At 44.1% G+C, this 15,922-nt stretch overlaps 1 protein-coding gene across 1 annotated transcript in view; it reads right to left on the bottom strand.

Moving 5' to 3' along the window:
* CFAP52 (cilia and flagella associated protein 52) overlaps positions 1-15,922 on the bottom strand; it is a 38,628-nt gene that overhangs the window by 2,534 nt on the left and 20,172 nt on the right. Inside the window, exons 7-12 of the mRNA XM_005878801.2 lie at positions 15,691-15,791; positions 11,182-11,352; positions 10,266-10,414; positions 7,568-7,713; positions 4,203-4,354; positions 2,297-2,399 (exon numbers count right to left, since the gene is read on the bottom strand). Coding sequence (XP_005878863.1) covers positions 2,297-2,399; positions 4,203-4,354; positions 7,568-7,713; positions 10,266-10,414; positions 11,182-11,352; positions 15,691-15,791 — 822 coding nt within the window. The remainder of the gene's footprint in view (positions 1-2,296; positions 2,400-4,202; positions 4,355-7,567; positions 7,714-10,265; positions 10,415-11,181; positions 11,353-15,690; positions 15,792-15,922) is intronic.

Genomic DNA, 15,922 nt, shown 5'->3' with positions numbered 1-15,922 from the left:
TTTTTCTTTTTCTTTTTTTTTTTTTTGGCATTTTTTTTTTTTTTTTCCAAGGGGAAGGGGGGGGGGGGGGGGGGGGGAGGGAGAAACAGGAGCTCAAGGAGAGAAATTTTTCTCTAAATAGATTTTATACTTTTTGAACTTTGAAACATAAATGTACAGCCTATTCGAAACTCCAATTTCCTTCTAAACCAGCGGTTCTCAACCTGTGGGTCACGACCCCTTTGGCGGTCGAACGACGACCCTTTCACAGCGGTCGCCTAAGACCATCCTGCATATCAGATATTTATATTACGATTCATCACAGTAGCAACATTACAGTTATGAAGCAGCAACAAAAATAATTGTATGGTTGAGTCACAACATGAGGAACTGTATTTAAAGGGCCAGAAGGTTGAGAACCACTGACTAGGGATCAGGAGTGTGAACTTGGTTTCCTGTTGATGGAAACTCTGTGTTCCCGTCATTATGCCAGGAACCGGTATTCCTCTGAATCTAGCTAGAGATGGTGTAGGAGAGATATATCTGGCTGTATAATTTCATCTGAGGTCTGATCACTTTAAATAAAGTTCTGCTTTCACAGGCAAAGCATGAAGAACTAGAAAAGCAGGCCAAGAATCCTTGTTCTCAGGAAGCACACCCCTACAAGGCCTTTGTTCTTCATCACCAGCTTTCCCGGCCAAAGAGGTCCCAGCGGGCCTCCCCTGAGAGTTCCAGCAGGCCTCAGGCTTTCCTGGATATCCCCCACCTGGGACGGCCTTCCCCAGATCTGAGCGTGGCTGAGTCCTTTTGTCACCCAGGCCTCAGCTCAAATGTCATCTCCTTAAGGAGGCCTTCACTGACCCCCTAGCTAAAGCAGCTTCCTTCCTCCCAGCCAGTATCATAGAACCCGTCTTATTTTCTTTCCCTATAACTTGTTCTGTTTTCTTTTCCTGTAACTTGTCCTGTTTTCTTTTTAGCTCTTTCACCGTCTCATATCCATCCTGTTCACTTATTACTCGGTGCTTATTCATATGTTTGTTTACATGTGTACCGTCCAATTCCATCCCCTCCTGCCCCAAATGAACATATAAAATAAGTAAGTGGCATGACAGCAGGGACACTGTCATGTCCCCAGCACTCAGAATAGTTTCACAAATTTATGATTTATGAAATTCTGGTAAAAATTCTAATAAGAGGGAAATAGACTGTTCATACACTAAAACCTAAAATATAGTAGTAAATACCACACTAATTTAGAAACTTAAGGAAACATATATCAAAGCATTTATAGTGACATTGTGCTACGCTCCCTACTATCCACCCCACTCCAGTCCCAAGAGGAAGCCCACATAGACCACAAGTCAAACAGGGTGTTAGAGGATGGGAGGCATAAGCCAGTTTGGGCCAATGAGACGCAAATAACTAACAAGTCCTAGATGGGCCAGGCAGCATTTCTTGGGTTTTTATGAAGAAGTATCTTTGGGCAGTGGTCCCCAATCACCTGGGAAACTTAAACAGGTAAAAACCCCACTCCTAGAGTCTAATCTGGGTGGTGTGGGATGGGAGAGGCACCTTTAGTATTGTTTTCCCTACAATCTTGTTATACTTTTATCTCATCAACTTTCTCTGTGGCTAGGAGAAGATAAACATGCAACCCCCTCTTCAGTGATCTCAAAGTCTGAATTAGAAGAATCCAAATCCATTCATTGGATGTGCAGATCTGATAGGATCTGATTTGGCCAGCAGGGTGGATGGCACCCCAGCATCCTTGCCCCTCCATGTGCCTCTCTGCTGAAGCCTCTTCTCCAAGGAGAAATGTCCCCCCAAAAAGGACCAATCTTCACCCGAGGACATGTACTCTCCAACTTAAAAGATTTTTAACATATTGATGAAGCAGAGTGATGAAGCAGAGTGATGAGAGGAGATGAGGAGCTCTAGTGTCATTCCATTTGAACTTGGTCAAAGCGACAACTGGTTTGGGCACAGCAATTCCTTTCCGGCCTCAGAAACTTCCTAATAATAAAAACCAATATCTATGGAGTACCCCCCCTGGCGCAGGCACCCTGCTATTAGCAGTATATGCGAGCGTGGCTTTAATCTTCACAGAAACTCTATGAGGTTGGCGGCACCATCATGTCCGTTTTACAGATGAGGAAGTGATGGTACCAAAAGATGACATAGCACGTCCCAAGAGCCACGCTGATCAACAGCAAAGACCATCCTTTGCACTGGCATGTCCAGAGCCTGCACCCTCAGCCACAACACTTTGCTTTCCTCTCGTACCAGAAAGATCTCAACTCCTGCCAGGAGTGCTTACCTTCCTGTCTGTCCCACTGGTGATGATCTGGAACTCTTCGGGGTGGTAACAAACGCACCTGAACAAGGTATTGGCCAGGATCATCTGACTCCTCCTAAGACGTCTGAAGCATAGATTCAAAAGCTGTAAAACTCGACTACTTTCTCTCCCCTGGAAAACGTATTTGCTGTTCAAACTGGATTTGGCGCAAGCTTGGATTAGGGTTGGTTCATTCATTCCAAACAGACGTCCTGTGACTCTGCCCACTCCCCTTCCACATCTCCCCCCTGCACCGATGGGGCAGTCAGAGGATAGGGGGGAGGGGGGAAAAGGGGAGGGGATTCCCTAAGGACAAAGCCCAGGACTAATGGGATGCCTCGAGTTCCAGTGAGAAGGAAGCAGGAGGTGAACTGGGAGTCCGCCTGCTGTCTTCCACACCCTGCACTTGACTCCTGAGGCCCCGCTTCCCAGTGAGGGAGGGGCTCTACAAGCTGAGTGCAAAGTGCGGGGAAGGGCTTTCAGAACCGGAGGTTGTTGGGCCTTACCTGCGGGACTTGGATTCAGTAGGTTGGGATAAAGCCCACAGATCTGCGTTTTTAATCAGCACCCCAATGGACTCTAAAGTAGTTTGAGAGCCACTGCTTTAGGTACTGTACCCAAAATATGTAAATTAGCTTCACCTTCCACAGGTGAGGTGGCTGGGTGGCCGTCTCATGGGCCAGGCTCCACTGGGTAAAATAATGTCCCTTCTGCACAGTTTCTTCTCATTATGGGAGTTTCCAAACATGGGACCTGAACTGAGCATTTTCAAAGATTTGGGCACAAGTTAACCAAATATTCCTGCTACAGAGCAAGGAGGCTTAAAGCTCGGAAGTGGTCGCAAACCACCCATGGAAACAAGCGCAGACATGGCCTCCTAGTTACATGTTTCCCAGTGGGAAGTGCAGGTGAAGGCAACACGTCCCCCAGTGCGGTCCTGGGGCCAGCACCGGGGGCCTCATTTGGGAGCTTTTACAAATGTGAGATCTCAGATGATACTCTAGTGAAACAAAATCAACATTTTAACAAGATCCCCAGGTGATGTGTACATATATCAAAGTTAGAGACACACAGAACCCAAAGACAGAGGTGCGCTTTAGTTTTTGTTTTATAATGTATTAAATAAAATGTGTCCTGCCTTTGCCTTTAGTTGCCATTCTCTTCTCTCCAATCAAGAAAATTTTATATTCTTTTGCTATATGTATGTGTCTGTCTATCTCTCTATCTTTTCCTCTATACTTAAGTCTCTCTAATGCAGTTATACACAAAGGTGAGGCATCTTTTTAGTGGTAGAGGGGTGCTTGGCAGGAGGAGGTGTTGGTGGAACAAGGTCTAAGTCTCAAAAGAGACACAGGAAAAAATGCTTATCATCCAAAAATATCCTTGAAAATACTTTGAATTACTCCAACACTAAAGTGTACATGCTTTGGTCTTGTATAGGGAGACCCTGAGAATGAGGCCAACTGAGGGCAGGGCAATTCGCCACTCCCCTACTCCCACCCCAAGGCAGGCTCATTCTGGGCTTGACTGGACTTCGTGGAATGACCAGAGGAACTGCCCGCATTGCCCAAGTTATTTCCCTTCTCCCTCTGAGGGAATACTTCAGAGTTGAGTTAGTGTGAGTTAAATCACCCTTCACTGTGTGTATCCAGAAAGCGACTGCCCTACCTGTCCAGAAACCTCACACCCAGCTCCTCCTGAAAACTATTCCATTCCTACCAGCATCCATGACCAGCCATAGAGATAAAGGGCCTCTGATGAACATCGCTCTATTGCTGCCTTAAGTAAGATGTCTACACTTAGTTTGAATCTTCTTTCAAGCTCAACCAAACGATGGCATTGTTGGGTTTGTAAGTGCCGCTCGGTCCTCCCCATCACAGGTACCTACACAAGGTCCCAAATGATGCAAGTGCCATCCGTGCTGGCTGTGACACACTCCTCGTCGTTGCTCTTCACCCGAATGCAGGACACGGAGGACTTGTGCTCCTTCAGGGCCTCCTCCAGCTTCTGCGTCTGGCAGCCTATCTGCCACACCCTCACCTGAAAGCCACAAAGCACAGGCTCTCAATATACACCTGGGCTTTCGAAGGGATAAAATAACTTCCGAGAGCTTTCCCACCCCTGCTCTGCTTGTCTTCTTCTCCCCTCAGCTGAGTGGGGTGGGAGTGCGGAGTTGTAGGCTAAGAAGATTCTTCCATGGAGCCAGGAAAATGCTCATAATGAGCTTGCACCTACTTCTATCATCGGGGCTGAGAAATTTATTCAATTCCTGCTACTAAAAACAACAATGCAAGGGCTGCTGCTAACCCAAGTTAAAGAAGATCGCTACTCATTTCTTCTGAGCTTTGCTCTCAAATGTCTGGTGCCGGGAAATCTCATGGGTACTCAGAGCCAGATTTAAATTTTCACATCAGCTGCTCCATTTTAACCATTTAAAAATCCATGGGTCTCCACTCCATCAAGGCCAATACCTACTTTAAAAAGAATTTTTATTTTTATTGAGAGAAAGGAAGGGAGAGGGAGAGAGAGATAGAAATATTGATGGGAGAGAGAAACATTGATTGGCTGCCTCCTGCACCCCCCCTATTGGGGGGTCGAGCCTGCAACTGGGCCATGTCCCCTGACTAGGAATCAAACCAGTGACCTCTTGGTGCCTTGGTGCATGGGTCTCCGCCCAACCACTGACCCACACTGGCTGGGCCCCACTTTTTATTTTTTTAAAAAAAACTTTATTGCCCTAGCTGGTTTGGCTCAGTGGATCGAGTGTCGGCCTGAAGGGGCCTGAGTTTGATTCCAGTCAAGGGCACATGCCCGGATTTCGGGCTTGATCCCCAGTAGGGGGCCTGCAGGAGGCAGCTGATCAATGATTCTCTCTCAGCATTGATGTTTCTATCTCTCTCTCCCTCTCTGAAATCAATAAAATATATTTTAAAAAAAACTTTATTAATACCTCTTTGCTATCCTGAAATTCATAGGTAATACAACTACCTACATACAAATTTTCAAAATAGTCCATATGAGGCCCTAACTGTAATAAAAAAGGAAAGTGATTTAGTTATTATTGTATGTCCAGTAATGGATAAGTGGTCTGTTACAACTGCACCTGAAAACATAATAATATGGTCAGATGTTTATGTCTTCTTATGATGAATACATTTCATATAAGAAAAATGAGAAGAGCAGAAACTATTTCGTGTAAGTAATATAAGAATGAAAGAACAATAGTCTAGGTGGACACGTCTAAAAGCTGGTGTTAGGATAAGTAAGTTGTTTGTACCTGATGAGAGGAAAGTAACCTAAATGAAGAAAAACATTCTAAACCACTTTCTCAGTAAAGAAAATTAGGAAGCATGAGGTATCCCAAATGAGCTGGGCCATATGTTTTTTTACGGAGTCCAAGTAATATCCCTAGGTTAAGATGTGGGATGGGATAATGACTTTTGCCAAAGAAAACAAATCTCCAATCTTGAAATCCCACTACATGCGGAGGCACACATGTGGTCTCTTTCTACCTAGTATGTTGTGGGCCCTGATCAAACAGCCCCAGGACCAGAACTTTGGAGGTACCGGGCACCAGCCCTTGAGTTGTGGGGTTGCAGGGGTGGTTGGGGTATGCTTAGGGGGAAGGGGATAACAGTGGTGGGGTTGGGGCCTTCACAACTCAGGCAATGGCCATTTATCAGTGAAAATGGAAGTGCTTGAGTATTTCAGCAACTACTGCATTCATGCCAGTGCACACCTGCTGGCCAGCAGCCCTGGTCTGTAGTACTTCCCAAGACCCTGAAGACTGTTTTTTTTGGAAGGGAAGTTCTGAAATAGCTGTGGGGAATGGCAGGAAAAGTTGACATTGTCAGAAGATTGCTGAGCAGGGCAACGACTGTAATGTGTCATTTCCTCCCACAGCTCTCAGCTCAGCTTCAGGCACCTTGAATGCAGATGGTCTGGTCCAAGCCAAGTCTTAGGCATCAGCAGGGCAGATGCCGCAAATGGCTGAGGGAATAAGCAAGGAAGCAGCGTGTGAATGGAGTCAAGCCATGAGGGTGGTGACAGGCAGAGCCCAGAGATTGTCCAGGGCTGGGTGTGTCTCTAGAGCACCTGAAAAGTGGCTGGTGCAGGTGGAGATGTGCTCTGGGTGAATATGCACACCAGAATTTGAAGACTTGGTACAAATAGAGTGTGAATAGCTCACTGACAGGAGCACTGTTATCTTCGCATTACCACAGGAAACTGAAGCACAGAGAGGTTAAAGAACACACCCCAGTTCTCACTGCTGGGCTGGGATGGGGTGGAAGTGAAATCTGAGCCCAGGCAGCATGACACCAGCACCTAAACGCTCAGCCACTCATCGGTTTTGTCCAAACTCTGCTAAAGGCTGCATCAACATGCAGTGTCTTTCTTCTCGCTGATGTCATTCCTATGGTAGCATGGAGAAAAGAAAGGCAAAGAAAATGTCCCATGTCCAGAAAGGGAAGGCTGTGGGATAGGAAACCAGCTGGGGAGTAAGGGAGGGAGACACTAAGATGAATGTCTGAGTGAGAGATGCTGTAGGCTCATCAGCATGATGGAAGGAAGAGGGCAAGTGTAATCATTTCAAAATAATGGTCAAAACATCTGGGCAGTTTAAAGAATGGATTCTAAAAATAGCATCTCCTTTAAAAGATAAAATAAAGCCCTGACTGGGTGGCTCAGCTAGCTGGAGAGTCATCCTGCACACCAAAAGTTTGCAGGTTCCATTCCCAGTCAGGGCACATACTTAGGTTGCTGCTCCATCCCAGGCTGGGGTGCAAACAGGAGGCAACCGATGGATGTTTTTCTCTAACATCAAAGTTTCTCACTCTTCCGCTCCCTTCCTCTCTCTCTCTCTCAAATCAATGAACATACCTTTGGGTGAGGATAAAATAAAGATAAATAAATAAATAAGTACATAAAGGATAAGATAAAGACAATTTATGTAACTATGGTCTTTGAAGGGAGAGAACAAGCATGTATTCCAAAACTCAGGCAAAACACAACTTGGATTCATAGTTCAATTCCATACAGAACACTTTCATGTCTGTATCTCAAATGTCCTTTCTGTGAACAAATGTATTTATATGAGGATTTATATTATTTGAATTTGAATTTATGGTGTAGTTTAGGGTTTCGTCACAATTTTAATTTGGGCCTGCCTGACTTGTAGAGCAGATTTAAAAAAAAAAATCAAACAATGAGGCAGTCACACTAAATTGAGGGCTATTTTTAAAAAGACTCTACCTCTCCTTCCCCACCGCCACTGATGATCCTTTTACAGTCGCTGGTGGTAGAGATGGCCGTCACGCCGATCCTGTGGGCATTGTTAATGGCATACATTAAGCGGCCTGTCTCTGGGGCGAAGGCTCGAATTTTACCGTCATCCCAGGCTGTCATGAAAGGAAAACAAAAGGCAGGCAAGATCAGTATATCATACTCTCTCTGCAGACTGTTGCTGTCCGAAATCATAAGGGAAATTCAGGATTGTGGAGCAGTGGTGGTGATGGAGGAAAGAGGCCAGTCCCCCGCCAATTGCCAGGAATCCTATCACCTTTTCCCCTGACTCCCCAAACTGGTCACACCTGGCTGAGGGAAATGAGTGGCCTTAGTTAAATCTGCCTCCATGTACACCCTACTTCAATGGAGAGAAGTTGGAGTGGGGAGGAAGGAAGGAGACCAGCTCCTACTCTCCCATGAGCTGCAAAACTTGTTATATTCAACTAGCTGTTGGATATAGCACCTGGGCTGTATAATTTAGCATCCCCAAATAAATGTTGGCTTCTCACCCCTCCCCACATCTTTAAACCCTGATGCTCTTTCCTCCACTCCCACCATCTTCCGCATCTCAATAAAACTTGCCACTCAAGAACTCAAGCCAAGAACTTCAGAGTCATTCTTGATTCCTCACTATTCCATCCACCCAACATCTAACCCATTGGCAAGTCCCAACAGCTCTAAAGTTCAACACCCTGAATCTGAACTCATCCTCTGGGACCATCTGCACCTAAGCCATCAGCACCTCTCTCCTGGGCTTCATCCCTGGCCTCAGCCTCTTGCTCTCCTAGAACCAATTATTTATGCAGGGGTCAAGGTGAATCTCTTCAAACCATGTTACCTCCTGGATCAAGAACTTTGAAAACATTCAACCTCCTCTCCTACCACTCTCCTGAACGCTGACCCCAACATTACCTACTAAGATCCAGACACACTGGTCATATTTCTAGTCCTCAAGTACACCAAGCTATTTCCCACTTCAAGGTCTTTGTTCTTGCTGTCCCCTCTACCTGGAATGTTCTTCCCCCACATCTTTAAATGGCTGGCTCCTTCCCATCATCTTTAGTGTCACCTCTTGACCTTAGCAATGTTAAATAGGATGCTCTAGACAGATCTCATTTCATCAAAAACTTGAGGAAGTGAGGGGGAGAAGAATGGAGTCATGGGGCTATCTGGGGAAGAAACATTCCAGGCAGACTGGACAGCTAGACCAAAGATCTTATATGCAGTGTGTGTGAAGAATGGCAAAGAAACAAGTACGGCTAGTGGGGGTGACTGGGAAGAGACAAAGTCAGAGATAAGAAGGTGAAGGTTGGGGAGGTGAGAAGGTCATGTAGGGCCTTGTAGGCAATTTCAGGGACTTTGTACTTTATTCTATAAAAGTAAAATACCTTTGAAGCCTAGACATGGCATGATCTGACTTTAACTTTAAAAGCAGATTTCTGGCTTCTGCGCTGAGAATAGACTGAGGGAGAAGGGTGGTGGGCAGGGGCAGAAGTAGGCAGACCTGGTAGGAAGCTACTAGGGTTAACCTAGGAGAGAGATGATGGTGACTGAGACAAGGGTGAAAATGATGAGAAGTGATGGAATCTTGGATATACTCTGAAGGAGGAATCACTAGGGGCAAATTAATATGGGGTATAAGAGAAAGAGGAGGTGATGATGACCTGAATGTTTGTTAGCTTGGAGTGTAATGTAAGCCAGGAACTCCTGGTGGCCTCTATGTGGAGAAAGAAAATGCCCAAGGGAGAGGCCAACATGGAGGCAGCAGAGCCGAGAAAAGAGGGATGAGATGGGTTTCTGATGTCACTACTTTACTAGCTACACCTAAAGACCCACTTCACTCTTCACTGATATCAACCACTGAGTCTACTTTTTGACGACTGAGGAAAATTTTACATGGATTAAAATAATAAGATATTAAGAAATTATTATTTTATAGGAAAATATTATTTTTAGAGATGTATACTGAAATATTTATAAATGGAATATTGTTATCCTTATAATTTATGTTAAAACTAGAGGCCCGGTGCACGAAATTCATGCATGGGTAGGGTCCCTCGGCCTGGCTGGTGATCAGGACCAATCGGGGCCTTCTGGCTGCCAGCTGCCAGCTGGGGCCTCCCTTCCCCAACTGCACTGGCCAGGGCCTACCTTCGTTCCGCGTCACCCCCTTGTGGTCAGTGCATGTCATAGCGAGCGATCAAACTCCCGGTCTCCTGGTTGAACTCCAGAGGGGACAACTTGCTTATTAGGCTTTTATATATATAGAGATATTTTGATATAAAATAACCAAATTAAAAATAAATTTCCTTTGGGATATAACTTAAAGTCAGGATTTTATCCTTTGAACAACATAAGAGGTTCTAACACAAGTGCCTTGCACTCACTAAGGGTTGAAATCCATTCTGTAATCGAATTGGTAAATTTCCCTGCTAGAGCGAAAGCTACATGCCATGTGTAGCAATTCGGGAGAAGAGAAATTTGGTGCTTCCTAGCACAGAAAGTCTGCCAGCTGGAAGGGAACGCCAAAGAGAGGCTAGATTAGAAGCAAGGAGCAGGTGGCTGTTTCAGGTTATCCACAGGTAGAGACTAGCTTGTGATGAGAATGACAAGATCCAGAGCCACAGCCAGAGCTGGACGCCACATCTGAGTACGTCGACATTACCGGAAATGATGCTCTTGCCATCTCTCATGAAATCAATGCTGTGGCAGGTCATGTTGGGTACAGTGATCCGCAGCAGCTCCCTGTTGGACAGTGTGTGCCACACTCTGATGTCCCTCTTGGCACAGGTGGCAAATAGCTCAGCAGTGCCACTGAAAAGAAAGCACCAAGAGAATATGAGATGCAGCCATAGAAGATGCACAGTGTTCCTTCGATGTATGTTTGACACTAACATGTGTTTCATGGGATAGCAGAAAGGATGCCTCCTGGGCACCAATTATCTCAAGGCCTGATGGTCCCGCCGGTTTCTTACGTAAAATGGCATCTGATGCCCACAAATCATCTGTGAATGATCTTCTGTAGTCCTTTCCCTTGAGGAAGGGTTGGGACAAGGAAAATGTCAATAAAGAAGTCTTTTGATGTCCTGGTAGACTGGAGGATAGTAGGTAACATTTCTTGAAATAAAATACATTGTAAAATATTTATATTAAAAGAGGCTAAATGAAACTTTTCCTGTAAAGACTCATTAAAATTTCAAAGAAGAAAATGAAAAGGGTGCTAGAATTCATGTTTGCAAATAATTCAAAACACTTTTTTGCTTAGTTATGAGAAAATATAAGATTGTGGACAAGGAAGAGAATCTCAGAGTAATTGGTCTGTTAGATATTTTTTTAAGGACAACTTATAAATAGATTTAAAAAATACCAATATGTAAAAAAGTACAGATCCTTCCAATCTGGATATGAAAAAGGAGTCAAACTGGGGCACAATAAAGAGAAAAAAAATCATAATCTATTATGACTTATTATGTTAATAGATGTTAACGTGTATTAATAAAATTCAATTTCTTTGGACACTACACTCAATCTTCATGTTCTTATTGTTTTTAGGGGTGAAAATATTTTCCTCTTCTACTTACAATGGAAAGACAATGTCCTCTACAGCTTCAAAGTGACAAGTGGTAATGAGAGTCTCTTTGAAATCTGTGAAGTTGACTCGATAGATGTACGATTCTTCTGTTCCTACAAAAAACTGGTGTCCTTCCCCTCGGAGCGTGATAGAGGTGATGCAACCTTGTAACTGGATTTTCCTTTGAGGAGAAGCAAAAAGGTAAAGCAGTGTCACTTAACAATTATTTATTAACCATCTGAAGCATTACAGAGGACACAAAACAGGCACATGACCTGGGAAATGACTTCAAGGAGGTGACACAGTTAGAAAGGCAGGAGGTACAATATTGGGTACCCATGGTCAAGCATAGGTTACAACAGGAAATCTTCATCAGTGAGATATAGTTTGAAATGGGTTGTGCAATGTGGTAGGATTTGAATAGAGGGAATGTTCCAGACAGGCATATAGGCACAAATGACCATGGCAATTAAATACTCCATGAATCCATTTTTAGAAAATGATCCTAAAATCGGGGTGGGGGGGGTGGGGGAAACCCTTATGTCAAAGGATGTTATTATAACCTTATTTAAAAGAGTGAAAAATTGGAAGCAACCTAAATAATTATAATGGAATAATTAGATGATCTACGCGACAGCAACTTTAAAGAATATTTGCCTAGTCATTAAAATCATGTTTAAAAGCTTATGAAATTTATGTATATAAATTATCAAAAAAAATTTTTAAAGATTATATAGTAACATTAACAATGTTTATACTGTTTGCATTAAGTAAAATATCAGAATATAAAATTTTATATACCAAATAAGCACAATGATTTTTAAAATTATATGAATAACACAGACAAGAAGAAGTAAAATGCTAATCATGGCTATCTTCATCAGAACATACAGCGATTATGTTATCTTCTTCCACTTTCCAATCCCCCTGCTCCCCAAATGCATAGTGAGTATAAGCTTAAAAAAAAGAATATGTAAATAAATGAGGCCTTAGAAACCCCGCCTTCTCTGCAACTAATTTAGTTTTGACAATAAGAATTCCATGGGGGTTCCTGTGCACAGAGATTCATGTGTTGGTGGGACATAGAACAGTAAGTGAAGAAAGGGAAGACCCCAAGTCATATTCCAGCTCCTTCACTGACTAGAGCCCTGTGACTCGGGGCCTCAGTTTACTCAACCACAGAATAACCCCTTTTTTTCAGGGTTGCAGTGAAGATTAGAGATAACGGAGGTGACATACGGAGCCCACAGGGAGAGGCCAAGAACTATTGGCTAAATACTGGCATCTGGGCTCCCTAAAGGACAAGGTGAAGCCCAGGGCTACAGGGCCAAGGCCAGTGGTCTGTGTTAGCACACGGCTAGTCCCATGACTTCTTGTGTGAGCGTATTCTCAAACCCAAGGAGGCAGAAATCACAGCATCCAGTTGAAGCCTGTGCTTCTCACAGGGTTATTTTGGGGATGCTTAGAGCACAGACCTTGTGGTAATTGCTTGGAGTCATACAGTGGGATCATTTGTGCATTAAAAATAAGGGGTTAAGTAATTAGGGGGTCTCAAACCCAAGGAGGCAGAAATCACAGCATCCAGTTGGAGCCTGTGCTTCACACAGGGTTATTTTGGGGATGCTTAGAGCACAAACCTTGTGGTAATTGCTTGGAGTCTATCTTCATACAGTGGGAACACTTGTGCATTAAAAATAAGGGGTTAAATAATTAGGGGGGTAATTTTCTATTTTCACTTCATGTATCCGAATCCACCCCAACATGGTTCTTAAGTTGCCTCCCTTCCTTTTTCCCCTTCACAAAAACACATAACTGGTCCAAACACAGTCTCAATAAGACCTATGCTGAGCTCTGGATTTCAAATTACAACCTGTTCCCGCCTCCCCTTACGCCCAAATCCCCCTAACCCAGTGGTTCTCAACCTTCGGGCCCTTTGTTTTTTTATGCTCTATCCACTGAGCCAAACCGGTTAGGGCCCTTCTGGCCCTTTAAATACCTTCCTCATGTTGTGACCCAACCATAAAATTATTTTTGTTGCTACTTCATAACTGTAATGTTGCTACTGTTATGAATCGTCATGTAAATATCTGATATGCAGGATGGTCTTGGGCGACCCCTGTGAAAAGGTTCGTTCGACCGCCAAAGGGGTCTCGACCCACAGGTTGAGAACCGCTGCCCTAACCCTGCATCCTCCCCGATGTATATCCATGGTTCTCATCGCCCTTCAGTACTTGTTTCGTGTTTGTCTTTTCCCTCCTGCTAGAATGTAAGCTCCATGCGGGCAGGGATTTTTTTTCTTCCTCTTTGTTTACTTTGTTTATCGATGTGTCCCAAGCACCTAGAATAGCACCTGGTACATATTCTTAGTACAGATTTGTGCCAATGAAGACAACTGATGCTCATGCCTACAACGTGTATGGAACTACCCCTGACTCCCATGGAGCTGTCAAGGACCACGTGGAACATGTCTGGGTTTCTGGCTTTTGTTGAAGCTAAATTCAAATTCTGCCTCTGCTCCTCTGACCTCGTCATTCCGACAAGATCACACCCCTCTCTAAGTGTCTTTACAAAACCTATGAGATACTTTACTTTATCTGGACCATGAAGTGCTTGTATATTACCTTATATTATAGTGACTTTTTCATATATATTCATGCATTGGAGTGGGAAGGGTCCCTCAGCCCTTGCAGTCCGGGAACCCTGGGGGGATGTCTGCTTGCTGGCTTAGGCCTGGGCCTAAGCTGGCAGTCAGACATCCCCCGAGGGGTCCTTAGTGCTCCTGTGGAGGCGGGAGAGGCTCCCGCCACCACTGCTGCGCTTGCCAGCTTTGAGCCCAGCTTCTGACTGAGTGGCGCTCCCCCTGTGGGAGTGCACTGACCACCAGGGGGCAGCTCCTGCATTGAGTGTCTGCCCCCTGCTGGTCAGTGTGCATCATAGCAACTGGTTATTCTACCATTTGGTCAATAAGATAGTATAAATACACACACACACACACACACACACACACACACACACACACACACACACACACACACACACACTAGAGGCCTGATGCATGAAATTTGTGCAAGGGGCTCGGCCCTCGCAGCAGCCCAGGCCAGCCCTCACAACCCTGGCCTCGTCTGGACGGTTGTCCGGAAGGATGTCCGGGGCGGTCGTTCTGCTGTTCAGTCTAATTAGCATATTAGCTCTTTATTATATAGGGTATCCTCAAAAATGTACATATGCACTTTGAATAATTATAAAGGCAGTGTTTATTAAAATACATTTCATTTTCAAAATTGAGCTATCAGCTGTTAAGTGTATATACATTTTGGGGGGGACACCCTGTATATATATCCTTATCCCCAAACCAGACTGTAAGTTCTGGAAGGCAAAGACCATACCTTAGCTTATTTATTTATTTATTTATTTATTTATTCATTCATTCATTCATTCATTTATTTATTTTTAATATTTTTTTTTTTATTTATTTCAGAGAGGAAGGGAAAGGGAGAGATAGAAACATTAATGATGACAGTCATTGATTGGCTGCCTCCGGCATGCCCCCTACTGGGAATGAGCCCGCAACCCAGGCATGTGCCCTTGACCAGCATCGAACCTGGGACCCTTTAGTCTGCAGGCTGACGCTTTATCCACTGAGCCAAACCAGCTAGGCAGCTTCTTTATTTTTTAACAGCATCTAGCACATTGGTTTGGATGGAAGAGGTGTTCAACAAATACTTGTTAATAACAATGTATAAAGTTTTATTTCATTTTCTTTAATTTAGATAAGCCAAGCAAAGTACATAGCATAGTATCTGGTACAGAGAAATGGGTGGTAAATGTTGGCTATTTTTATTAGAATTTGTATTCAAATGCATTAACTACTAACATAACAGTTAAGGGGTACATAATGGATACCCATTGCATAAGACATTTCATTGAATAAACCAATTTTGAAAGTTTGAAATTTGAGGTTATTTGTTGAATAAGTTTATAACAGCTTATTTCCGCTGTCATGGCTCAATGTATTAACTAAATAAAGACATGTGTGTATTAGAAGAGAAGCATTTCCCTGGGTAACAGTGGACTACTTTGGTTTGATTCAACATAAGCCATTATCTTTTCATTGGCAGAGAAACCGCCATCTACTGTGATTCCAATTACTCATTTTAACAGCAAGATGCAATTCCTTAACCGCCGAAACTGGTTTGGCTCAGTGGATAGAGCGTCGGCCTGCGGACTGAAAGGTCCCAGGTTTGATTCCGGTCAAGGGCATGTACCTGGGTTGCGAGCACATTCCCAGTGGGAGATGTGCAGGAGGCAGCTGATCGATGTTTCTCTCTCATTGATGTTTCTAACTCTCTATCTCTCTCCCTTCCTCTCTGTAAAAAAAATCAATAAAATATATTTAAAAAGAAAAAAAGAAATTCCTTAACCAAATATCACTTTGCCAATATCAGTTTTTGTGGGCTTTAAGCAAACCTCCCTCTGGTGGGTCTCTCCCCATCCCAGCCCTGTGGGGCCTGGAACTTACTTGATGGGTTTGTAGCTGGGGCTTTTACAGAGGACCAGCAACCCGGTTCCAGAGCCCACCAGTAACGCCCCCATCTTCAGGCACTTGATCGCTGTCACTCCCTAGGGGGAGAGAAAGCATCATGAAAAAGGCCAACTGTGTTCATCATTAAGACAATGCATGGCCTGGCACAGTGGGCGTGGCCAGGGTCATGTCAATGCTGCCACACGTGGCTTGGATGAAGCCCCTGCAG

This window comes from Myotis brandtii, unplaced genomic scaffold, assembly GCF_000412655.1.
Source record: "Myotis brandtii unplaced genomic scaffold, ASM41265v1 scaffold573, whole genome shotgun sequence".
Classification (NCBI taxonomy): domain Eukaryota; kingdom Metazoa; phylum Chordata; class Mammalia; order Chiroptera; family Vespertilionidae; genus Myotis; species Myotis brandtii.
Note: the sequence above shows the minus strand (reverse complement) of the source record. Positions and strands in the feature narration are given on the sequence as shown.